This window comes from Planococcus citri, chromosome 1 (assembly GCF_950023065.1).
Source record: "Planococcus citri chromosome 1, ihPlaCitr1.1, whole genome shotgun sequence".
Classification (NCBI taxonomy): domain Eukaryota; kingdom Metazoa; phylum Arthropoda; class Insecta; order Hemiptera; family Pseudococcidae; genus Planococcus; species Planococcus citri.
In genome coordinates, this window is record NC_088677.1 from 50,109,758 (window position 1) to 50,137,019 (window position 27,262).

Here is a 27,262-nt window from a genome sequence, read left to right on the forward strand (position 1 = left end):
TATTTCAACTCATTCAATACTAGGTACTCCTAGTTACACTTTTCAAAGCGACATTCTATTCAATGACTACAACTAATTTATTTGTACGAGTATATTGTCTGTTAAGATCATTTTACTCATTAGAAAAAAAATAATTTCAACGGCCAACGGGGAATCCCGTTGATGAAAACTTATTCCAAGAATATCAGACGAATGCAAATGGTTTACAAATCTGCAAAACATATGTAGTTGTGCAGACAAGGTGGCAACTGTTCACTTACATTAAGATAAGCTCTGTAGTCGTGTTGACAATAAGTTTCAAATTAGATTACATATCGCCAAGATTTTCCCAAAATTTCGACGAAACACGACACGACGACATGCGAGTCTCGACTGCACACTACAGCTTTCTCATAGTGACGATTTGTCTTCGGCAGGTATTATGAGAAACGCTATTAAGGCGATTGTTGTCTGCGTCTTTTCGCCATCAACATCGACGACTTAGTTTAAGCCGAAAATAAACTTAGGTGAGCTTTTGTTAAGTGAAAATTCACTTTTCAAGGTACAGCCAGGTGTGTCTGTGTATGTACTATAATATGTACTATGTAGAATTGTAGACGTACCTTGACTTCGAGTTAGTTTTGCAAGCAGCCTACCAAGTTAACTGCTAGATGGAAGATGAAGGTAGGGTATGTGCTCTGCATACTGTATTACTCGTATGTACTGCTATCGCCTTCTCGATTAAACTGCGAGCTTTTTATCAAAAAGTGGTTTCTATTGCAAAGGATGCGCGATGGAGAGAGGGCCGCTACACATATATTGGCGCGGCGCATTTCACCAAGCCAAGCTTACCTAAGTTATTTATTAACATTTATAAAATGGCGTTTGCTTATACGTCGTAAATTTTCAAACGAAACTATTTCTAATTAATATGTCAAAACGGTTGAAAACTTGAACTGTCATTAAAATGTGCTATTGTAACAATTCTGTTCGTAGGTACGTATGGTTCAAAATAACGATGTATATGTTTATGTACCCAGCCCTCGACACCCCATTTCACGCTGAACAGTAGTGTAAAGGTACGTAAACGTAGGTATACCTTACCAAAGTTATATAGATATATTCTGCAAGTGTACCAAAGCGGCGGCGTGTATTGGATAGGGTGTTTTTAAAACCATTTATTTTTCAATCCCATAGACTTTGCGCGCCGATATACGGTTTTTTGAATTTTTCGCTGAATCGACACACGGTTAATCTGCCTCTCCTTTAATGCCCCTTTGCGACGCCAAATCTGCGAAAACGTGCGGTATTGCCTTTCATTGTCATATGGTGCGAGCTCATGCATACTATTCGTGCATAGAATAGAACGTATATTCTAGTACCAAAATATTTTTAAAAGTTTTTAATCGGATTTTCCGGCGAGATTCATAAATCAAAGAATGTCACGTGAAATTTTCGTTATATTTGGTTGCCCTTTTTCTATAGGTAGGTACGTTTTGTGTACGTATGAGTACGTTTGTTGAATTTTCGATGAAGCTACCGAACCAGTGTGCATTGTGTGGATTTTGATTTGGGAGGAAAGTATGAAAAACAGTTGCATTCTGTCCAAAAATAGTCAACAATTGTTTTGGCCGCGAGTGTGTTCTTTTAAAATTATTGCGATTACAGGAATACCACATTTTGATCACAAAAAACTGCATATTATATGAAAATTTACTATTCACAAACATTTTTTTAAAACAGCTGAAGTTGTTAACTTATTTCATTGTTGTACTCTACTCAGTTCAAAAGCTGTGATGAGTAGAGAGTTGGAGTTTGTGCTGAAAAAAAGAGTGCATGTCTTCAAAGGCCTTGGATTTTTGTAATTTTTGTCAAATTGTTCTGAAAACCTATCCTTAATTATGAGTTAGGTATAACTTATAAGTTACTGATTTGGTATTTCTGAAAGAAAAAACTTTCATTCTTTTTGATGACACAAATCTCAACCTTTTAGCTTATTGACATCAAAAGTGTTATATTTTTAAACGGCACCGAAGTCTGATTTTGATTTCCAACTTTTAACCTAATGAGATAGAAATTTGGAATTCGCGGCATTATAAAGAACAAAGTTTTTTTTTTGAAAATATCTGAGGGCAAGTTTCTGAATGATCGACTTGAATCACATAACTTATAAGACTGTTGAACAATTCTTGTTTAGGTATTTTTTCAGGTGCGCCTTTCCCAGTTGAAAAAAAAACTCCTGACAAAATGTAAATACCTCCTAGTGTTGGGCATAATCGAATACCTACTCCACACTATTCGTTATTCGATTAATCGCGAGTTCAATTAATCGTGCAATCGATTAATCGCCTTTAAATTTTAAAATTGTAGAAATTCGGTAATTCGCTGCAAAATAACAAATAAAAAATTTACCAGAGTCCAGATTCATGTTATAATTGATGAAAATTGTTCAAAATATCATTGTATTAGAATTAGAAGTAGCAGTAACTACGCTCGCAATATCGGCATCGAAATCTTCACTTTTTTTAAGCGTTTATGCCTTGGTTGTCCCGTTTTTTCCTTTTCTGACAATTCTGACAGTGGCAGAAACATAATTAAACATACTACATGTACATATTCATTTTTGATTTTTAGTTTTTCACAAGTATTTCACTTCACTGTCACTCGCTGTCACTGCATGTGTGTTGTGTAGCATGAAATCGAAGTATAAATACTTTCCGTATTACATGTGTAGTTGTAGACGATATATTCAAAATAAAACACAAATACATTAAATAAATGTAAGCATCACGAAGGTAATGGTGTAGAACTTGACTAACACTTTTTCTTTGCAAAAATTTTCATAATTCAAGGTATTTTATTACCGCCTTGAAGCTTTTTTCAAAATTCCGAAGGTAGGTTGAAAAAAAATGGCAGTCAAGTTTCATCAAAATAATTATAGAAAAATGCATATTTCTGGAAAAACTTGACTACAATTTTTTTTTTTAACTTTCCTTCGAATTTTGAAAAAAGCTTCCAGGGGGTAATAAAATACCTTGAATTATGAAAATTTTTGCAAAGAAAAAGTGGTAGTCAAGTTTTACGCTACCACTCAGATCTTTTTTTCGAACTCTTTCTTCATTCAGATTTTTCATTGCTGAGGTATTTCGGAAGATTAGGAAAAATTTTTGGAATTGCCCCTTTCTTCAGATCAAGCCTGTGTTTTTTGGATCTCCAGATAGCCACATCTTCAACACGTGTTTTGTAAAACCTGTCAATGTCATCTTCCTAGAAATGCAAAGAACTCACTTCATCAAATGGTTTCAACTCGCAATCAGCTCTCGGAATTTTTTGGTTCCATGCGTTGAGAGTAACCAAGTCCTACAAAAAGTCATTTTGTAAATTGTAATCAATACATCATCAACATAATGAAAAAATAATTTTTGGGTTGACATATTGCATCGAAAATGGTATGTTTGATGTGTTATGGATTGCTTCTATGTACTAACATACCCATGTTTAAATTTATTAATTTCCAAACTCTGATGGTTGATCTTACAAGTAAGTATCGACTATATTTGGACAATAAATATCAGTAGATTCCCCACCCATTTTCTTCATATCTTTTATATTCTTAATTTTTTGTTCACAATTCAAGTATACATTCACATATCTTATGACTGTTTTGGTGTCTGAACCATACAAGGAATTACCTTATTATAAAGTATGGGCAGGCCAAACAGCTTCTAATGCCGCACATTTTGCCATTCTTGATTGCTGAGACCTTTCATACAATCGATGTTCTATAAGTAGGAAATTAATGATTTGTTAAAGCTTACATATGTCACTGAAAACGTCAGTATTATAACTTTTTTATGGTTTTGTTTGGTACTTCGTAATGTAGTGACTTAGAATAATGGATTTTTCACAATTCATTTGAATATCCACATTACCAAGCCAAGCCAACAATATTAGCACATGGTAATCATTGATGAACTGTTCAGTTTCTTTTCAAGGTAAGTTGCATGATCTGGTGTTGGGTTTCAAGTCATGTCATCTACAACATACCAGGTGTCAGGTGAGTGGTGGTACAATACAAACTATAGATTAGGATATAACTGGGTATGAGTAAACAAAAAAAACATAAGATGAACAAATTGCCGATTTTGAAAATTGAAGGAGCAAAGTAAGTTTTCAAAATCTAAGAACCAAAATCCAAATTTTACAATGGGGGTCAGTAGTACTTTGAAAAATGAACAAAGTTACCTATTATAACTTTTTGCCCAACTTGCAAGTTGAAGAATTTCAAAAAATTGCGATGTAAAAAATAAATGCGGAAATAAATACTACATCAAAAAATGAAGAAATTCTGTTATGCTCATTTTTTTTCTTATTCTAAAATTTGAGAAGTTTTTGTAGCTCAAACATTTTACATTTAATAAAATTTTTAGCAAATCGGAAATTATTGAGCTTCAAAAACTTTTAAAATTTTAGCGTAAGAAAAAATGATCATTAAAGAATTTCTTCATTTTTTGACATAGTATTTATTTCGGCATTTATTTTTTCAAATCATTTGTAGACCCTTCAATTTGCAAGTTAGGCAAAAAGTTATATGTAATAGGTAACTAACTAGGTAATTTTGTTATTTTTCAAAATACTATTAACTACCTTGGTCAAAATTGGATTTTGGCATTTTTGGCTCTTAGATTTTGAAAAGATATTTTACACCTTCAATTTTGAAGATAGGCCATACATTCACATAATCTTTTCTCATAGTCGTACCCGGTTGCATCCAAATCTGAAGTTTGTACCACCACTCCTCCGACACCTGTATAGTACCGGGTGTAGGGTAGGCCTCTACGTCTACATTCTGTATCAGAATCTGCAAAAAAAACGAGTTTTAATTTCTTGTAGCAACTGCGAGTTCTGATTCTGAAAAATTATTGCTAAGCCGAATTTTAAATTTATTAGAGGTACGAGTTTTTTTTCTATCATAGAGAAAATGCTGTTTTGAAATCTCTCCGCAAAAATTTTAGCACAGAGGGTGTTTTTGAAGGCGAGATACATACGTATAAGCCCCTACAGAGAGGGAATTCATTGTGTTCCTTCAAGCTTACTTATTTCAAATAACGATTTAACAACTAAATTCTCGCTCGTTCGAAAAGATCGACGAGCTTTGCCAAGCTGTCTGTGTATTAGCACGATTCCTCGGTTAAGATATCAAATCCTACGAGTACAATCACCCATATTAAATCCCCTTATCCCGCAACCATTAACGGATTACCATCGCTGAAAACAATAATCCTGACTAGATCTTATTCAAAATCTCTGCCATTTAAAGAGAATGAGATGCAGGGATATAGGGGGAAGTTAAATGAAAAAACCTAACCGTACAGGTACCACTTAACACTGCTGCCACCGAGTACAGCTTTATACTAAAATCACACCAGGATATATAGGGTGTTAGTGAGTGAAATGAAACAATACGTAGCCGTATAGTCGTATAAAGTGGACCGAATACCTTGGTAGAGCATATTATATGAAAGCTCGTAAAATACTTCTACGTAGTGTCTGCTGCTGGAGAGCCAAAGAAGAGGTGGGTATTTGCGGTTCTCACGCACACTCGTACAATACATATATAAAGTTTTAACCCTTTTACATTTCAATGAACTGGAGTTGTTCTACCTTTGTAATGAATATCAAACCACCATTGGCCTTAAGCTTTTGCTAGTACTGCTCTTCGTCTCGTGACGCCGCAAAACGTTCATAATTTTGAATCAAATACCACCTTTAATCTCGTAACTACGACATATTCGCAAAGTACGAGTATACGCTGTTCTCTGCTTCATACCCTGTCGTGTAGTTTGTGAAAAGTGAGATGGTAGCAGCTATGCTTATGCTACTGAGTATATGGATCTGCTAGTTGTATCTACTCGTGCTCTATTAAACTTCACGACGTCGACGTATAGAATTATGTACGTACTACGTACGTTGTACTGTATGTATGTAGTGCACACTGGTACCTAGTACCTCTACCTACGTATATAAAAGAGCACTTGGCTACTACGACGCGTTTAGTATTCAAAGGATGAATTTTGATTTGCTCCCTTTTCGTTGACCCATCTTGGGTGGCTTTATGGGTGCTATACCCTATCATGTACGTGCGTCCGTTTCGAATTCGCTTCAAAAGGCGATCTTTCGACATTTTTATACTACGATAACAATTTTTACGCCACGTTGGCTTGTTTATCGTGACCTTATCAATGGTACCTAAGAAATTTTTTTGCATCGCGTTCAACCGCAGTATTGCGAAATGAATAAGGATGTAATTTATCTAGGTGTCTGAGGTTTATTTGCAAGCGCAACGCGACGTCGACCCTTTTCTGTTTAAGGTGTTCCTTTTTTTCTATCATCTTTACGGAGCGTGTTGGGTGTCGGAGAAATTATTTATTGCGGTCTTATACTTACTTACCTACCTGATCTCGAATGCAGTTTCATTTGAAAGGTCGGTACGAATTTTGAATTGGATTGGTTGTGTACGTGTGTGTTAGTGTGCTGATTTGCCATCGTCTGAATAGGATTATTTCACCTTTAAAGCATCATAATTGCTAAAACGTTCATAACACCCAACCTATCGAATAATGAATTTATCGGATGGTAAATTAACTTGCTTTACTTGTGGAATTGATAATTGAAAAAAGTGCGGAATGAGTGTAAAACTTTTTTTTTATCTTTAGTGAATTTTTCTATACAGAAGTAAGTAAGATAATTTCGTACGCACTTTTGAATTTGATTTTGATCACTAGGTAAGTACATTTGGAAAATTGAGCTTTCAAAGCTGGCAAAATTAGGTGAAGGAACTTCGAAAAAAAATCTCGCTATGACGGAAGCATCACTATTCGAATTACTGAATATTAGATACGTATATATCACTTCTTATAATTATCTGTCCATATTTGAGTCGAGTACTAAAGCTCCACTTTCCAGTTTCCACAGTGCGCTTTAATTATTATTATAACAATCTTGCCAGCTTCAGGAAAGTTCGCGCGCGTTAGTAGATAATATACTTTTTTAAAACGATGATCAACGATTTATATCGTCATATTACGAAACAATCGATGATGACGAAATTGCTCCGAATATTTGAGCCAATACTGCTTCATATCGCGATAATTAACGCCCAAAGTACGTACTAAAAATTACTACATGTGTATTAGAAATAGATCTTACTAATACAGCATGAGCATTCCTCTAGGTACTTGATATTTTATTTCGCAATTGCATAAGATGATGAAAAAGAAAAGAAGAATGCATTCGTCATAGGTCATACAGAGCTGTTTACCTAATTAAAATCGACTTCGTTGATGCCAAAATCCAATCCCTCGAGAACGGTGGGGTATGGAAAGAATAAAAAAAATGAACAGTTATCATCGGTCTTTGTAGTATGATCCGCCTACGCCAGGAAAAAAATTTTGCAAGCACCGCAAATTTTTATTGCTTTTGCTTGCAGTTCGAGTGTGTGATTTAATAAGCGCCAAAAATAACACCACGTGGTGATCGTCGTTGGTAACACTGTTGCCGGCCGGCGCGGCGCGGTGCGACGCGTCGAGTAGCGTCGACAGAGCGTCGTGTTTCTGCATTATCAGATTCACATACTCATAGGATGGTACACATTTTTTAAGTTCGTGTATTTGTGTGTCATACGTTTTACATTCTACGTGTATTTACTGGGTTTATGAACTGACAGAAGTGAGGTCTCGCTTAAGACTTTTCCCTTCCATGGGAGGTCAGAAAACAAGAGGGGTTATTTTGCTTGAGCCTCCCTTGTGTAAAACAATTTAGACTCAATCAAAATTTGGGTCTCTGGTGTCGTTTGGTCAATCTTGTTACCATACACACATGGACCTCCCTTGTGCGAGGCGGTGTCGAACGCCTCACTTCAACAGATTATTACACCACAGTGTGTGTACATAGATTTCTACGTAAGTAGGTAGTAGGTTGGTCTTGGTAGTAGTATTGGATTCCAATGTAGACGAAAAAGCTATTAAAATTGCATAATAAAGTACATAAACATCATAAGTACTCGATATTTTACTCTTCTTGTTACGTCGTGGTCGGTCGTCGGTCGTCACGTCGCCAGTCACGTCGTCATATTCCTCGATTCGGTCTAGCTGAACTGAAAAATGAGAAAAAAAAATAGGAAACTAGATCATTTTGATTTCTCTTTTAGTGGAGGAAAATACTGATTGGCGAAGGACCTTCTGCAATTCTTTGCAAGAAGTTCTTCTTCAGTCCTTCAAGCTATTCATTAAAGTCGAGTTCGCGTTGAATTGGTTCGAAGGGGATCGTCGTTCGAAGTATTGAAACAGGATCATTTTTAGTGCAGCCCAAGCCCCGAACCAAATAAATGGTCCGAAGGTATATTGCAGAAAAAAGAGAGAGGGTAAAATGGTAAATCAGCTGTTTTTCGTATTGTATTATTTTTGTGTGTTTAGTCCGCGGTGTTTACAACGATTAACAAGTTGCCAGTTGTGTGTGTCGGTTCAAGGTTCTAGTTTATACGTCGGTTGAGTGAGTCCGCGTCGCGTCGCATCGTTCGGTTAGATTCGGTTTACACGTTTGGTTCTGTTCAATCTGATGCGTTTGCTTCAGTTCGTAGCCGCATTGCCGGTTGATTGACGAGTGTATTACGTGTATTTTTGCTCTGCAATAATTACTGTCATCGTTCGCGTCGTGTAAATCGCGAAAATTATCGTCTGCGCGGCTCTCTAGTTCGCGTATCCGATTTCGAGTATTGGATGACATTGGAGACGAATTAACGTGTGCAATTATTATTATTACCTATCGTATTATTTGTCGCCATCAGCTTGTCGACTCCCATTACCCATCGTATCGTTTACTCGTCAACGATCAATTCAGCGAAATTTTCTAGCGTAGATTTACAGTAAGTTTTTCCCAAACGTTGATACAAATCGCGTTTTATTGCAATTTAGGTCAATTTTTTCGTCACTTGTAATTTTTTACATACGCGAATTTGTCGACTAACGGGTACAGGTTGCAGTTTTTTTGTGTAATTTTTCGCACCCCTGTGTAATTGTAAAATACCTTGCAAGTACGAGTATCTCAGTACGTGAAGTAAATCAATTCGGTTTTTTCGTCGCCAATTCGCCGTAACCCGCCAACTTCGGAATCGTTATCGCGTATTTTTCAAGTTGAAACTCGACATGTGAATGGTTTTTTGGTGTACATTACGTTCTCATCGTAAGTGCAACAAAATGAATTCGTCGTATTTGATTTGCAAGAATTTCGTGTTGTTATTACTGCTCGGCCATAGTATTTGTCAATCGTCAACCACTGTACAAGGTAATTCATTTGGTTTTTTTTTAGCTTAGTTAGGTATTATTATTGTGAACGATTGTGTGGCGATTTTGTACTCGAATGTTTTTTAATTTGTGTAAAGTTAGCGATGTTTTTGCCACCGATATAGCGATAGTTGCATTGTGAGCAGCGAATAATTTACAGTCGTGATCAAAACTTCCCGGGTACTTTTTATAGGAAAGTTTGGCAACCGGATTGATCAGGTTAAGGTTGATTTTTCCATATCAAAGTTCAGCAAATTCCTGTATATAATTGCTGAAAGGTTTGAATAGAAAATAATCACGTGTAAATTAGTTTTTTTCTAAAATGTTGAGTATTTTGGGGAGGGGAGTCGAAATATGCACAGAGAAGTGCTCGATTAAAAAAATGGACCTAAGTAAGTACCTACTACCTACCTAGATACTTACTTACTTATCCAGACAGTTCTTTCTCACTGCTCAGAATATGCAGTGATGATTTGTTATGTTAAAAAATTGTCATTTTGTGACCAAATTCGGCGGAGACCTTCATTTTGAGTTGAAAGTCACTCAGAGGAAGTTTTGGCTGCGAAGGTGCATATGCCCCTGAAGAAAAAATATAGTAGCTCAAAAACTGAGCATTTTTGAAAAAATTGTGGTTTTTTGCTCTATACCCTACCTTACCTGCTTCATGAAAAATAGCCCAATTCCATAAGAAAGTATTTGAGACTTGCCATCAAAACCCTAGATCACTTTTTAAAGTTTTACTGAGCGGTTGAAAATTTGCTAATCGCTTACCTGTGGTTAAATTCGTGTTTCGAAAATTTTTTCTTCTTTAATATTTCGCATTAATTATGTTGAAATATAGAAAGATATCATTTCTGAATCTGGAGGAATATTTTGGAACGCAGTGGTGCCAATTTTTGGGTCATAAAATCGAGGAACTCAAAAATTTTGAAAATCTGTTACCCATATTTTGAAATAAACACTTTGCAAGCTTCGCTACCAAATCGATAGAAGTTGGAAAAAATTGTTCATTTCCCCTTCTCTGTAGCTCTTCATAGGGAAATTGAGTGTAACATATATAAATATTCCAAATCGATGGTTATGGTTCTGCCTTGTGATTGAACACTCATGTGACTCGTTGCAATGGATTAAGTAAGATCAAGCAGGTGCTTCACTTGTATCGTAATTTGTTGTGCAGGTCATTCTCAACACTCCTGTACACGAGCCAATCCGAAGTAAATATCTTCATTTTCTTACTATTGGTTCAGATTCAGAATCACCAAATGCTTCGTTTTTTTCATGTTCGGAAATACGAGTATGTACTTCTTAAATCGGAGGTAATATTGATAACTTGCCCAGAAAACGATCGTCAGTTGCAAATAGCTATTTATGGGGTCAACCGGGTAAAACTTTGAATCACGATGTTTTTTTTTGTGTTTTTTTTTGATTTTCCGAGTATTCTGAAACCCTCTTTGAATGTTTAGGTTTCGATTTACGACAAATGAATTCCTTTTTTCAATGCAAATTAATTTCAACTTCCAATTCAGGAAAAAGTATTTTTTTGTGTGTATGTTAGCATTGCATCGAATCTTCCGTGAAACATCTTCATCAAAAATCTTGATCTAATATGTACTCGAATGGTGGAAGTATAGCTATTGTGATGCTGATGGATCCGTCCACATTTTTACCAATTTTGTTCTTGTGCCCGGCATTTTTCTCGATCCAAGTATACTTCTTCGAATCCCATCTCAATTTCGTCCCTTCCGTCCGCTCCATAATCCTTAGCTCGTCGTTACCTCGAGCTTGGGTGTTGCTTTCGTAGTTTGCACGCGTCAAATATGTAGCTTGTCCATGTAAACGAAAGATAAACTTATCGCAGTTTCTTACCTCCGCCCCTCCCGGTCTTATAATAATTCGATACGATAATTGCGCTTTGAAAAATTAAATTCCTCTTTGGGCTAGTAATTTACCGGTAGCTAATCCACGTCATGAGTAATAAAATACTCAGCGTGAGCTTGTATTATTTCCGAGGAAATACCGCGGTGTGTATCGCTACACCTTGTGTACTGCTCGTTATACCCATCGACGTGATTAAGACATCATAGCATCTGTCAAAGTGCGGCACTCGCTGTTCCGCAGTAGGTAAAGTTACGTGCAATAAAATTCTTATTGTATGCTTATACGTATCTAGTACATAGGACGGTACGTATATAAAATAAATGTAGACCTATTCTAAACCACCAATACCAAATGTAATAAAAGATCTTCTTTATGCTTCTATTCTGACACGGGTTGACAGTTATTCCACCCTTATTTTTATTCGACTCCCACATCGTCATCGTGCAGATCAGTTTGATTTCATTTCTTGCATGACTGAATTGTACGAAGAGTCGAGGGAGTTGTAACGTTTACTTTTAATTTCAAAAATACGTATTGGTATATTCATTGGAGTGGAGTGAAAGGGAAGAATATTCTGTACTTATTTTGATGAAAATGAAATCCTGAACTCCTAAATTTCAACTTCGAAAGTTTTTGGAGGTGTTTTTGCCGTCGTACAGGTAATTCAAATTGAAATCATTTTTTCAGTTGGAGTGTGAGGTAACTGGTGATGTGAAGCGTAAGGAAGAGGAAATTGAATGTATGACATGTTCATCTACGTTTTCGAGGTCAAAGAACTCCAATTTGAATTTAAATTCTGGGTGAGGTGTGGATAGAGAAAAATCAAGTTATCGCGCTGCTATACCCTCCTCAAAATTGGAATGGTCATCTCGGGAGCAAGGTTAATTTTCCACATGGACTGTCAAAGATACGTATACGTAACGTACACAGAATATTGCCTCAATCGCGAAGGATAAAATGAAAGAGAACAGATAGTGCGATAGAGAGAGAGAGAAGAACGACGCGACGCGACATGCGTCTTATCAGCGAAAGTACCTAAGCGTATGCAATATAGCGTATACAGCGTACTTTTATCGTAAGGAGAAGGCGGCGGCAGTGTATTGCTTGGAATGCACGTACTAGAGAGTGTAATGGAAATACATTATGTGTAAGTACATTACACGGTTCGACGATACTCTAATTAAGACTTGTGCGTCACCGCGCACCTCTGCCTCCACCCTCCATATTCCTTCGGTGGCTTCGGTTCTTCAACGTGTATAAAATTTATTTGCACTCGGAAAGGCGCGAAGGCGCCGTCCATCCAAGTCGATGGCTGCAGTGAAAGTATATATTTATTTTAATTCAATCGGAAATTTCGACTGGAAATTTTTTTAAAACGCAAATTTTTAATTTCATGCGACGTGAGTGAAACATGTTGATTGTTGAAGTGAAAAACGATCTAAAGATCTTGGGAAAAAATCGCCTAGTTATCGAGTGAGTTGCTAAGTTTGAGTGTACATATTATAAAGATCTTGAAAAAATTGAACATGGAAAATACCTTCCCATTGACAATGTTTTTTATTTTTAGTCCGAACCCCTATTGGATTAAATAATATCTAACTTATTATGACTTTACGATCTTCAATCTTCAACTCGAAGTTCACTTTAGAGTCAACTCTATGTTTGATTCCTTTGAAAAATGAGGTAAAAAGATCGTTGAATACGTGAAAGAGTTCGATTCTCTCTCTACTCTTTTTCAGATCGTTTCCTCTTTCCCCATGTACATACCTACTGTTGCGATGGATGAAGGGACGAGAGCGGGCGTCTGTAATTCTGTGTACGTATTGTACGTCCTCTCACTAACGCTGGCTTGCGCGCACGCGCTTCCGACATAATTAATCTTGGCATTTTTCGCGTAGATATAATTGAATTATTATTTTGAGTGTCTGTCTGTGTATCGAGAGCATTCGCAATACTCGTGACCTTGGCCATGAATATCAATATAGATGTCTGGGACTTTACTATACCTACCCATAGACGAACGTAAAGTCGTGTAGCATAGACATTAATACGATATGTTTTCATTTCGCAATTGAAATTTCTCTTGAGATATGGTAGCTTAAGGCATCATGATATGTACGTTTCATTCAACTCTTCTTGGCTTGCTAATGGCTTCGAATTTTTCTGTTTTTCTACTCGTCAGAAAATCTTGAGACGGTCGGTCGTTTGAAGGAGTACTTGAAAGTTCTTGGGAGTCGAGTATTCGAGCAACTCGTTCGTAGCATCGTTTACTAAACTTGACTTATAATTTGGCAAAAAAGCGAAATTCGCGAAAATGTTTTTCATTTTCCAGCTCATCGAAACTTTGCTGTAGGTATGATTTCAATTTTTCTCTTTCTCGCTTCATTTCTACAGTTCCATCCTCATCTAATGGAAAAAAATCTGTCTGAGATCTCGGCGTTATTTTATTAGATTTGTTTTTGCATCGAGGGCTTATTCACTTTCAGCTAATTGTGCTGTTTGCCACGATGACAACGAAACCTTGCGAAATCAGAGGTCTTTGTCGCTAAGAGAAAGAGAAGGGATATCATACCTAAACGTACCTACTCGGTAGATTTATAAAATTAGCACTTAGAAACATCATCGAAGTATTTTTTTCGCTCGGTCGTCGAAAATTTTCGAATTGTTTATCTTACGAGCGCGTGATTGTTGACACTACGAATAACCTTGAAACGAAAGAGCAAGCAGCAAATTAAAAATTATTTAGGAGAAAGATTATCAGCAACGACGGTGCGATGACGATGTTGGAATGTAATTTTTTTCTGTCGTGTGTGCTGTTCGAGTACATTGCAGCGAATTAACGTAATACCATCTTGTGGTATTGTGGTTCTAGTACGTCGCGCCGTGCTGGGGTGCTGTTGTGGTCTCTCTCTTGTGGTTTATTTTTTCGTGGACCAACCGATCGATGGTCATTTTTTTGGGTCTGATTTCATTCTGAATTTTATAGCAGAGTTACGATGCAATTAATTTTTCAAAAATTCCTATCCCTTGGCAATGACCTAGCATCCCTGCAAGTCTGAAAAATTTGATTGAAAACTGCTAAAGATGGAAGGTTTTAAAAATTATTTTAATTTATGGACCCACAAGCAATGTTCCAAAAAGATTATAACCGGTGAGCATATCGAATTGCATCATCACCGATGGTCTGCAGTCTGTACTTCATGTAAAATTCGCAATGTTACGAGCGACGTCAAGCAATTTTTTCGAGCGTAGAATTTACGACATTTCGCAACGAAGGCGTCCGAGCAGTAAATACTACAGAATGGTCGTACCATTTGGTTATTTCTTTTCGAAACGGTCGCGTATCGATGGGTTAAGAATAAAATTTTCAAATCGCTTCTTATATACCCTACCCACACATAATGGTTGTACATTTGGACGTTGATGATGCGGCGTACGTGTGTATTATGCATGTAATCCCACCAGCAACGGAAACGCGAATACCTCGTGGTGTAATTTTTTCTCAATAAACGAGTCAACAACTCGTAAAAATTCGCCAGATAAAAGTAATCCATAAAAATTCTACGCTACGACGCGACGATAATTTAATCGCTTAACTCCCTTCTGTGTACTTACTTAGGTATGTAGTGTACTCGCTGTGGGTATCGTATACTCGCAGACAGATAGACAATTACTCGTATTACGCGTTTGGGTACCTCTACCTATCTATCATGTACCCACTTTATTACTTATTGTTGGTGAAACTAAATATGAACCTATGTGACGTACGTGGACATCAGGATGGGTCTTTATTTGTTTTTATTGGAGAGTTGAAGGTTGAAAGTGAGATCTGAAAAAAAGTTGCGAGATTACATCGAAACAGTGTGTTTGAGACATTTCATGACCGGGTCGACTTTGACCCTCCACTCCTTTAACTCGATCGCTTACTGGCTTTTGGACAGTTATGATTGAAATGAGTGTAAGGTAGGGTCGTCGCCTCATTATTTTCCCCCACTTCAAACTGCCTGTCCCATCAGCAGATAAAAAAGTTTATTAAGGAAATAGGTACCTATTCTGCGTATTTTTCGAAAACTCTGAAAATTACTTACTGCTGCAGTCAGTTTGTTCAATTGCATTCGGAACTGATCGGACGATGAAAACGATTGAAAGAACTCATCGAGTGATCGATTTTTCTCAAGCAATTGAAAGCGACAGCCTTTGCGGATGTAGGTACGAAGAAGATGAGAGTATAATTTTATAATGAAATTTTGCTGAACTTTTTCTGTTCTTGTAAAAAAGTTGAATCTTTCAGTTCTTCCTGACGAAGTGAATTCTTCGTAGAAAAACACAGAGTACACTTTTGTTCAAAAAATCCTGGCGCTGGTGGTGTTGGTTTTTGCTTAATAAATAAGCAAAATGTTGGTTTGTCATCACCGCCTATGCCGAGATACGACAACCCGCGATCGAAATAAATTTTCTGCTTTTTGAACATCGATTTAATTGATTTTAGTTGTTTTTCTGCATCTGCGGCCACGGGGCTTTACTGGTATACCAGTTATAAGGCGGTAATATGACGACACGGTGGTATAATTATTTCCTATTTACGAGTAATATTACACATGTTAGCTTTGGTCAAAGATGTAAAAGAGGAAGAGCAGGGGAAGCTCGGTCGATTTTGGCCGATGATCTAATCGACCACATACCAACCATATGCATCGCGATTCGATGGCTTTTTGAATTTTTTTGTGTACGTTGTACCAGTTTCGGCTACTTCATTCGGGTGGTATTTCAAGGTCAATTTAGACCATAATATAGTAATTATCAAACGACCGAGTTTAATTTGCAAAATGATATACGTGCGATTGGTATGCGTGTTGTGGTAATTTTCCGGATAATTATATACACGCTAACGAATCGCAAAATAGGTGTAGATGAATTGCTGGATGAGGGTGTGGTGGTATGCCACCCAGGAAGAGAAGGAAGAGGAGGTGCTTGAGAGCTTGAGGTATGAACTACGAGCTATCGCGGTGGTCTGCCTATGGGTGCTTGTTATTGGCATCAGAGAAGCCTTAGGAGTCACATGGATCCTGAAGGATGAAATGAGAAGCGGAGTCGTGATTAGTTGTGCAAATGCCTGTATGGGAGACTACCTACTTTTCGAAGCTGAGGGAATTTTTTTCGATACAGCCTACGCAGGTAACAATTTTTGGTCAGTTTCCAGTTTAAAAAACTCAAAAGATTTAATCAGTTTTTGGCTAACGATCAAAAAATTGGTACCATCCACTGTATCTCAAAATGTTTCCTCAGTTACAGAAATGCCATCTGTCAATATTTTTATAAATGTAACGATCTTGTAATTCGGCAACAAAATATTCTCAAAGTGCGAAATTGTCCAAAAATGAGTCGATCTGCAATCTTCAACCTCTCGTCAAAACAGGTTGTTGGAGCGAAAAACCTCGTTTTTTCAATAATATCCGGCTTCGAGGGCTCATTCATATCTTCTCTCCATGAATAGCTCGTTCGCTGAAAAAATGTTCTGGGAAACTTTCAACTCGAAATGAAGGTCTATTCTTCGAGTTGATTTTTGCCGATTCGCCTTAATAAATACGATAATTACTTACATGGCTCTAAATTTATCCAGTTTCGAAATGGTTTTCTCGGATGTATGAAATCTCTAGACTTTCTGCAATCACGTAAAATCGTAACATCGAAGTTCGGTGCATTTAATCAGCATTTTTTTCGTTAGTCCAGTTTCCTGAAATAGTGCTTCTCAGTCTTGTGTTTTTTTCATTTTCAGCGACACTGATCGATTTTTTTGTAAACTGAATGACTAAGTAGTTTCATTTCCTAGCACAAATGTTCGCAAATCGCAATGTTATCAGCGCCGTCGCAACGCGATTGCACTTCTGTTTCACTTATTTGATAAGATCTCAATATCGACAAGCGCATTTCTAGGAAGTAGTTTTCGTTTTTCTACTTGTGGGGGTTTCGAAGAAAGCTTATCAATTACCTACATTCGTTGGTTTTGGTGTGTCGTCGACTTGGCAGAGCAGAGTGTAGAGAGTAGGTAGGGAATAAAGAAGTGCATCAGAGTTCACAATGGATGCATGAAGTCATGCGACGACGGAAAAATTTGAGCGAAAATCAGACTATTCTAATCTTGGATCTTTACATATGTAGAAATCAGTTGAAGTAACGATTCTTTAGACTGATTTGAGTGCGTCTGTACTGATAATGTCAGCTCTTATATGTATGCGTATGGAATTGACCTATCATCTCGAATTCACCTAACTTATGGAAACTTCCTTCAAAGATGTCCTGAAAATTTTTATACTGGATAAAGCCCGAACGCATTTTACTCATGGAAATATTCAAATGGTATCTCGAATGGATTTCCTTAATCGAAATACCTACCTTGTAAAATTTGCTTCCATGAACCAAGCCTTTGAACTATCGAAAAAAATTTTCTACGAAAAAAATTCGGGGAAATGTCCGTGAACCCGTATTGGAGCTTCGGGGGTCCTGTTGAGTTACCTACGACGTGAAAATGGAGATTTTTGAGCAACTTTTTCTGAAACGTCTTAAATGTTTTTCCTACTAGATAAGTATGTTCTTAATAAATGACGTAGGTATATCCGGTGATTCGGGCCTGAAATTATTATGGAATGTCATTGGATTTTTTCAATCTGAAAAAATCGTAAATTTTACATTCATGTGAAATATTTTATGCATGACTCATCTGAAATGCACGATTTGTCAACTATATGTCAACATTGCACGAATTGGATAATTTCGTCCGACACGACGATGCATTCTTATTTACTTACCTAATATAAGTACTAATTTGATTAGACGTTTTTCTGCTGAAATAATCCAGAGAATTTCACTTCCACGCGTTTTCCAAAAAATGCTTGAATTTGTGTAATTTTTGATTCAGTTTTTCGTTGAAAACTTGAAAAAAAAATTTATCTGGTATTGTTGATTCTTCTTGAGTAGTCCAATTTTGATTCATCTGCAAATTCAATTTTTTTCTGTAACCTCGAAATGATTGCTCATTGCACTTTGATTTTTAATAATAATGGTTCATTTTTGCCAGTTGGTTGGATGCGAAACGAACGTTTTAATAGAAACGTTTAGGTTGACATATTGGGTCATTATAACAACAAGCGCGTGCATTAATTATGCACGAGTAATGTGGCCGATGAAAATCACACGTTATTATGCTGCAGTCATCAATTTGAAGCGTTTGAGTTTAATTGAAACTTAGTATACGCAGGGCACACTTGCATGTCAATTTGTATGTATATTAACCGTGCGCGGCTAATTTGGTAAACGATACATTGTATGTTGTTACGAGTGCAGGATTTTCTGGCAAAAGCTAATCGAAAGTTACTGGTGAGAAATTTCAGTTTTTGCGAAAATTTTCTCTATTCTTTCGTGATCGAAAAACAAATTTCTTGGAATGAAATAAGGGCTTACAAAATCAATGAATGCGAATAAAATCGTGGACATGAGATTTTCTACTTGGATTGAAAGACTTCGTTTTTGAGATATTTCGAACAAAAATTGAAAATTTCATCAACTTTACTGAACTATTATTTTATTGAAGAAGAGATTGGATTTCTCCAATGGGGGTTAAACAGTCTTTTTCCACAGTTTCCTCCCAATGTACGCAATTACCTAGGTACCTGACGACATATTAGACTGACCCGAAGACTTGCTTGCTGTGTGATTATGTATTCATATTTTGTACTTATCAAAAACCGCCCGGTATTCTTGTTTAAAGAATGCAATTTTTTCGAGTTACGGTGATCGAAGACGAGGAGGAGGGAGGGGGATGTGCTGGTTCGTTGTCGCCAGAAAAAGCAGCGTGCCTAGTAACCAAGGTAATAAATCCGCTAGAATGTAAAATAAACGCCGGCGCTATCTTCGTCTCATCGTCACTTTGATCGAAGATGAGACAGTTACGTATAATTCTAGAGGCATTGCTCTTTTATTTTGCTGGTTTCAATAAACCGGCTTGAAATCGCGAGCTTTTTCCTCGCACGCCGCACTTCGTCGAAGATTTAAAAAGGCAGCGAAAAACTCGAAGGGTGTAAAACAAACACGTAACCTTCGTAATCCTATTTTGTACCTTATTTCGTCGGATTTGAGTACGGCGCGGCGGCCGGCGAGAAAATAAAAGAAAAAATAACAATTTTTTGAAATAGCGTCGGCGGTAGAATTGTAAAAATCAACGTTTCGGTGTTGTTAAGAACGGCATCAGCAGCGGTATATTTTGCACTTGTAGTCTATCTATATACACGTATCTAGAGAATATTTGCGTCACGTTTTTGTACTCCTCGCACCCCCTATTTTTGTGTAAAACCCTTCGTCTTTGCGTCTCTTCGCCCCGCATCATGTATTAAATACGTTAAAAAAATTAACATTATTTTTTCCTCTCTGCTCGAGAATCTCTCCTGTGTTTTTAGTATACTGCGTTTTTCTCTTATGTGCGAACTGCGAAGCCATTGAGCTCTCTTTTCTCGGCAATTCGCGCGTTGATGCGGTAATAAAAATAAACACTCGCAGCAACAAATATAATTTTCGAGTGGCCATTAGAAAAAAATTTTCGATTGTTTTCGCCAACGGTTGCCGATAATAATGGCGGCATTTTACCCTCTATGTTCTAAAGTTGAGCGAGTTGCCTATTGAGAAAAAGGTTTGTTGAGTGCGAATAGAAAACCTTACGTAGAAAAATTTCATTCAGGTACTGGGTGGAAATTGGTTATCGAAAGAGCCGAATCGAGGATAGAATTTTTATCAATGAAATAGGTAGTTCGTTTGTTTTTGTTGGAATTTTTTTCATCGAAATGGTTCCTCGATGATGGTATCGTCGCTCATGCTACTCGTACATTTTCGAGTTTTATTGTTGGAATATATGGTACGAGTGAACAGGGTGTTCGTAAAATTACTCTTGTGTTAAATGGAGCCAGTGTGTTGAAAATTTTGTGTTCCGATTTTGAGAATTATCTAGACCGTGAGATGTAAAATTATTTGTACTCAACTACTTATATCATCGTAGTTTTGTGTTTTGTGCATTTCGAAAAATTTTTATCAACGTTCAAATCTGACGTCTTTCGTTATACCTTCAAGAATATCTAAATTAGTCGTTTTAATGTAATATGTACATGTTGCAATGGGGTGGATCAAGAAGAGAGAAAAAAGGTCACAGGATTTTAACAAAAAATTGTCATTTCATGACCAAATTCCGTGGAGACATTTTTTTAAATCGTGTTTTTTTGCTCTTTCGAAATTTTTCACTATTTTAAGTCATTTTACACAACGTTGGAAAACTTTTGGAAAGATGAAAAAACATCGAATGAAAGCGATGTGATCACATTGAGAATTTATTGTTCTAATGCGTAAATCATTCTTCAAAACGATTATCTGCTCTGTTTTTATTAAGTTTCTGAAAAATATGTTTCCTTACGACCTCGGCGTTCAATTGATTTGGGGTTCATCCGATGTCCGATCGATTATTCAATTTTCGTCATCTCGATTATTCAAAATATGCTAGCGAACCGGTTGTTGAAATTGAAATTGCTCTGAAGCGCAATTCGACTCTTGTTAAGTGTCCGTTTTTATTCAAGTGAAAGGGTATTAGGACATCGAATAAATAGTATCAATAATTTCTACCGTGTCGTCTATGTATGTAGTGATATAGCTCATTTAGGTTATCGCAGTGGCGCCTAATTATTAAAGGTGTCGTAGATTGTTATTACATCGAATATATACCCGATTCTTCACTCGACTCCTCCACCATTATCGGCGACAACCTAACCAAATACGTGTTATCTAAATGGTATTGTTAAAACGTTGTCATATAGCGATGGCCTGAAGACTACTCTTTGTATTTTACCTACTCTGGACAATCGAAGCAGTGGCTACCGATTTATTGATCAGCTTTGAAATAATTTGAGAAAATACTCCATTAATACTTGTATGTATTTATACTCCTACGATTCTTAATGCGTTTTGTATTGAAACTTGAAAGCAATGGCTTCGATTAGATACACTTCATAAGCATGGTGTTTCGCTTCCCTCTTCACCTTCTTTAGTACAGTTGGGTAATTGCCGTGCATCTTATCGTTTATTGCGGCGATGACAGGTGGCGTATTTTTTCAATATATCACTGGTACTTTTTTTTGATAAGGTCCAAGAAATTGAAATGTATTGATAAAATTACAGAATTAACAATTGGAAACTTCTACATGAACTTTAATTAATCATAAATTTAAAATAAATAAAGATATTTTTACTAAAAAAAAAAGTAAGTAGGTAAATAAAAAATCAATAAAATTTTAAAAATAAATAAAATTTAAATTAATATTTATTTTAAAAATACTTATTAATAAAGGATAAGAAAAAAAATGTATAAATAGGTAAATAAAATTTATAATATGGGATCCTTTCCCGAAGTTGATGTTCAACTGATACCTGCAAGAAAAGTCATTTTTTATAGCGCCTGACTAATGAATCAATTAATTTATATTAATTTATATTTCTCTTCATTTCAGGTGAGTACGAAGTTAAGCTGTCGTGTCAATGTTGCCTTGTTAGAAAATAAGTACTGTATCTTTGGTAAGTTATAGTTTTATGGTTATACCTACAGTAAATAGTACCATGGGCAACAGTGTCTGACTGCCAGCCACCTAATCTTTTGATGGTTAACATATCTTCACCAGAATTTGCAAGTAGTGTTGCCCTAGTACGCCTGAAGGAATGGCCTGTAAACAGTTGATTGTTTTACAGTATTCATAACTTGATAAGTACTTCAATTTAAACCTAGTGAGAGAAATGATGAATGGATTAAATGTAATTAGTATTTTACCTGTAAATCCTTCGAGATCCGGTAAGTCCAGAAATCTAGCAATCTCTTGAGGCATTTTCGTAAACGTATGCTTTCCGATTACTTGTGCAACACATTTTACCTTTTTCATAACGAAGAAAAAATCTGTTGGTAGTCAATTTACTACTTTGCATTCTCAGATTTTTATATTTCTTCACTATTTCGAAGTATTGCTGGTTTATGGTAAACGATCTGCGGATGCCATTTTTAGTTACAGGAATTTGAACTAGATAAGTCATAAGACTGATTACCAATTTCTTGCAAATCTTCAGTTCGGACATCGACTAGTTCTTGTGTATGGCAGGCACCGAAGATACCAAAAATACATGCAACCTTCATACCAAATATTTCAGTACTTTATCAACGTTTTCTATTCTATTGTAAATGTAATTTAATGATAATGAATCAGTTACTTACCTTTAGCGCTAACTATACAGAGTGGCTAAAAAGTCAGTATTCCAATTTTCACATCTCGTTTTAGTTTTTTATCTTAAAAAAAATCGAAAATTAAGCATCCTAGAAAAAAACTAATGACATTATGTCGATTGGAAATTTAATTCTTTACAATTTTCCTTGGCATCATTTTTTCCGTAAAATGATTCGTTCCACCTCTAGATTGATTTTTATAAAACTCAGTTTGCAAATTTTTAAAATGAACGTTTGAAAAATTTTCACACTGAGTTTCATAAAAATCGATCTGTATGCGGAACAAAGCATTCTACGGAAAAATGATGCCAAGGAAAATTGTAGAGAATAATTTTGAATCTACATAATGTCCTTAGTTTTTTTCTAGAATGTTTAGTTGTTTTTGATTTTTTTTTTTAGAAAAAACTAAAACTTTTTGAAATGTGAAAATCGGAATATGACTTTTTAGCCACTCTGTAGTAGTCTGGCGCATCAGTTATAAATTTGCCGATCTGTTCTTCAGTAAACAAATTCGCCTTTTTCGGTTTATAGCCCTTAGTTTTCACTTCTAAGAGTGCTTTTATAGGGAGATATTTCTCAATATCAATATCCATTTTAATTTTGGAAGTAGTACATAATATGTATGTAACATCGAATACAGAGACCACAAAGTTGGCGGAGCATATTTTTCACTTAGAAGTTCAAAATAACAAAGTATAATATCCTCTCCTTCCTCTGCGAGAGATACATCCGATCCATAAGATTGAAGCCAAGTTGAGAAATGATTGAACGCCGCTTGGTACCGGTCTTTTGATTTTTGAGGAGGTATGTTCTGTTTAGCGATGTTAGCTAACCGAAGTAATTCGGCGACGTCTTACACTGATGAGTGATGATGTTCCATTTTAAAATTAAAACATTGAAATCGTAATCGTGATTAATAATAATTGTAAGTAGACTAATGAAAACCACCAAACCAACTTCACTAACACTAACACATAACAACGGCATCAGTGTTGAGAAAAGTAGCGTGGTGTTGATGGTGTAGTGTGTTTATGCATGCGCATGTCAAATTGTCAATCTATATACTTTCAGTCCTACACGAAAAAAACAATGTTGGGTAATTTTTACTATTTCAGCATAGTAACCGGATCCCATTCAAAAATATAGTGATTTTTACTATGAGATTAGTAAATTTTACTATGAAATTAGGAAATTTTACTATGCGATTAGTAAATTTTACTATGAGAGTAATAAATTTTACATAATTCTAGGTAAAGTGTATTTTTTGGCTGAGTAAAAATCACTATTATTTTCGAATGGGATCCGGTTACACTATGGTGAAATAGTAATTTTCATTAAACATTTTTTCCGTGTAGGACTGAAAAGGAGTTTTCGGTGATGATTCTTACAAATTTTGCATTACTTGAATATTTATTGAAATTTGAGACGACTTTAAATCTTCTTACATAGGTAAATGATCTCAAATTTTCTATATAAAATTATTTTACTCTTGATTTTATGCAAAATGTGAGATACATGATCTAAAAATTGAATTGAGTGAAAAATAAAATTCAAACGACGCAATGTCTGCCTGGCGTTGTCGAGAAAAAACATACGACAGAGAAGGTTGGTTAGGCAGGGTTTCGAATAGAATTTCAAATAAACGTTTCGCCACTTACAGTTCGTCTTGTCGTTTATTACGTGTTAATTATAAAAATGCACGTAGACTTCAGTTATTATTTTTTTTAATTTAATCGCGTTGGTGTTCAATGTGTGTATATGTATTAATACCAGGCGTAATTATTTTTATTCCAACATATCGCCACAAATTTGAGAGGAGGGAAGCTAGGAATTATTAGGTTCGAGTTTCATTAGCAAAGAAGTTCGCTCTCAACAGTGAGGTGATTTTTTTTCGAAACCTTACCTAGGTAAGGTATAAAAAATTTCATTTCATTAAATAATGGAACTCGATTAAAGTCCATTTAAAAAACCATCTCTTTGCCGATTGACTCAGCTGCTTGGTAAAGGCTACATCCCAAAAAACAAATTCGAATTTCTCTTTTTTAACACCAAAAACAACCGACGGATAAATACCCTCGCGAAGTCAGAACGTAAAGGAGGAAGAGGAACCTCTTTGATGTCTTTCATTTGGGGCGCAAACCGAGCTTTCATCATTTTTTTTCTACCTCATTCCTTTTAATAGCTCGGCGGACATTTTCCGTTGAAAAAGTCGTTCCTCGTTTCAGACAAATTACACGGTAATTATATGAACGTTTAAAACGGCAGTGCTCGAAATTCAAATACCTACTTTTTAAAAGCCGAGTGTTAATCTTTTTTTCTCTTATTTCTCGTATAACGAAAAGAGGTCGACGTCGTTTCGTCTTCCTATACAGAGAAAAAAAAAGTGCTCGATGTGCGTTTAAAAGAAAAACGACGACGGTTTATACGTATACTTAGTACCTATACCTAGTTCTTTTTTATATGTGGTTGGTTTTCCACTGCCGAGCTGCTCTTGCTCGGGTTCAAATAGGCGAAGAGTCACTTTTTCACCTTTTTTCGTGGTAAAGCGTCGTTAATGAGCTGGAATTTTGGTTTAATTCGACCACATTATCGCCTTTACCACCTTCCTCTGGGGATGTGTTTTACCCAGGTGGATATGTGACGGTTCCTGTCTCTTCGGCTGGTGTTTTTTGTGTGATTGAAATGCAATTACTTTTTTTTTCGCATCGATGAACGAATGTAGTGTTATAAGTATTTTGAGTTCACTTCCTTGATGGAGATTTTTAATACATAGAGAGTTACGTTATCTAATCTACTATGTTGGCGAAATTTTGCGTTACTTATCATGACTAATTTTCTACCTTTCATTTTGTTTATTGAGTGAAACAGTATGGACCAAGTAAACATCATGTTATCTCAAACTCATGAACTGATATGACGATAATGTAGGTTTATGAGTCATTATGCTTTCTGTTTTGACTTTATGTTTTGAAGGTGCATACGATTACCCTAGTACTGTTTTTCTTCACACCTTTTTTTTATTTGATAAAAAGCGAGTTGATTACTTTGTATTTTCAAGCAATGATTAACGAGAATTCTTTTTAATGCAAACAATATTGCTCAGTCTTTAGCTGTTTTTTTTTTGCTTCGAAGAAAGAGTGCGTTTTTTGATGTGTTCCATCAATTTCAACCTCAACCTCTTGTTTACGACCTTTTGAATTTTCTCTGCATCCATTCTCAACATTTTCATTTTTGTAGGAGATCTCGGAGTAATTAACCGATTACATTTTTAACCACATGTCAGTTGTCACCTCGATTACATTGTAATGAAACGTGATGAAAGTGGGCTATGTCAAGATTAATCATCTCTCGTGTTGTATAAATTATTCAACCAAATTGACCGTAATTACCCGCGTAATGTGTAGCCGTTTTCATATGCTTGCCAGAAAAGACGAACATACTCGTATCACATATTTGTTTTTATCTTTACCAGATTGTAAATATGTATGTAGGTACGTTTCAAGAACAAGAAAATTCGTGTATCTTTTCGGAATTTTTCCAAGTTCACTTTATTATTTTGCCGGTAGACTAGGAATACTTCAGTTTATTGAACAAAATACCATATTGGCTACTTTCACAGCACACGAATGTTTGCCGAAATATTCACTCTATTCCGTTGGGGTCATTAACCCTTTGGACAACGAGAATTGACTGTTTGAATTTGGGAAGTGTCTAAGACTTGCAAAATCGACTTTTCACATGAAATATAATGCTATTCAAGTTTCCCATTGAGTAATGAATTTCCAAACACGTTCTCCTTTGCTTTGGCAGATTTATTTTTCTGTTCAAGATTGAAATATAGCTAGGTACCTACCTAGTACTTATTGAATCAAAGGTGAAGTTCTCTAGATGACAAAAAAATTGAAGTAATTGTGGTGGGGAGGGTACAAATTGTCTGAAAATCCGTTTTAAAATTGTAATGAGAAAGTAGTGATTTTCACTTGAAAAATTTCGTTAGGTACACTGTCTTGAAAACTTGTGAGAAAAAGCACTACTTGTGATTTTTCGTGTTCATTGTTACAACGTTCAATCTGAATTCTAGAATCTTCAAACTTTCAAAGGTGCATCTACAATTTTGGCTGACATTCGAAATAACAAAAAATAAATATTGTCTTGACGTATTTTAAACTTGGATTTTTCGATATGAGCTTCTCTGAACACACTTTCATGAGTTCACTGCCATTTTAATCACAAATTTGATGACAAAATTAATGAATTCTGTGGCATATTTAGTCGATTTGAATTTTTTTCCTTGAAAAAGGTGTTGTCGGAGAGAAATTTCACGCGAAACATTTTTTCCTATTATACCGATAGTTTGTCCAAGACACCAAAAAAAATTTCATGACATCCAGGGTGTTGTTTGTCACTTGATTTTGTGAAGTAATATTGTTTATACTGATGGTTAAAAAATTGGAAAACGGAAATTCTAAAATTTGTTTACAGTGGAAAAATTCTTGATACACCTTCTTTATTCATATAACACACTACTGATATACATGTCCCATTTTCTTTCAAGTTACATACTCAACTTATACTCGAACACATCATTAATATTCAAATATCAAACAATAAAATTGTTCAACTTTTTCAAAGACTAGAAACGAAACTTTATTCACATTTCACACCAAAGAACCGCTCCTTCCGGCATCGTCGTGTCATAAGTAAATTTACTTAGGTATTCGTGAAAAACAGAAAAGTGACCCAAAAATGTTAAAATTTAAAATAATCG

The 27,262-nt window shown here is 35.8% G+C and overlaps 1 protein-coding gene across 3 annotated transcripts in view; it reads left to right on the forward strand.

Annotated features, from left to right (window-relative positions):
• The window catches only part of LOC135832507 (cysteine-rich motor neuron 1 protein-like), a 275,113-nt gene that overhangs the window by 159,767 nt on the left and 88,084 nt on the right, over positions 1–27,262 (forward strand). The window contains exon 1 of one of the 3 annotated variants that reach the window (XM_065345795.1): positions 8,303–9,321. The exons of the other annotated variants lie outside the window; for them this stretch is intronic. Within the exon in view, the coding sequence (XP_065201867.1) occupies positions 9,189–9,321 (133 nt within the window). The 5' untranslated portion in view covers positions 8,303–9,188. Of the gene's footprint in view, positions 1–8,302; positions 9,322–27,262 lie in introns of those variants that run through there. 3 annotated transcript variants of the gene reach the window in all.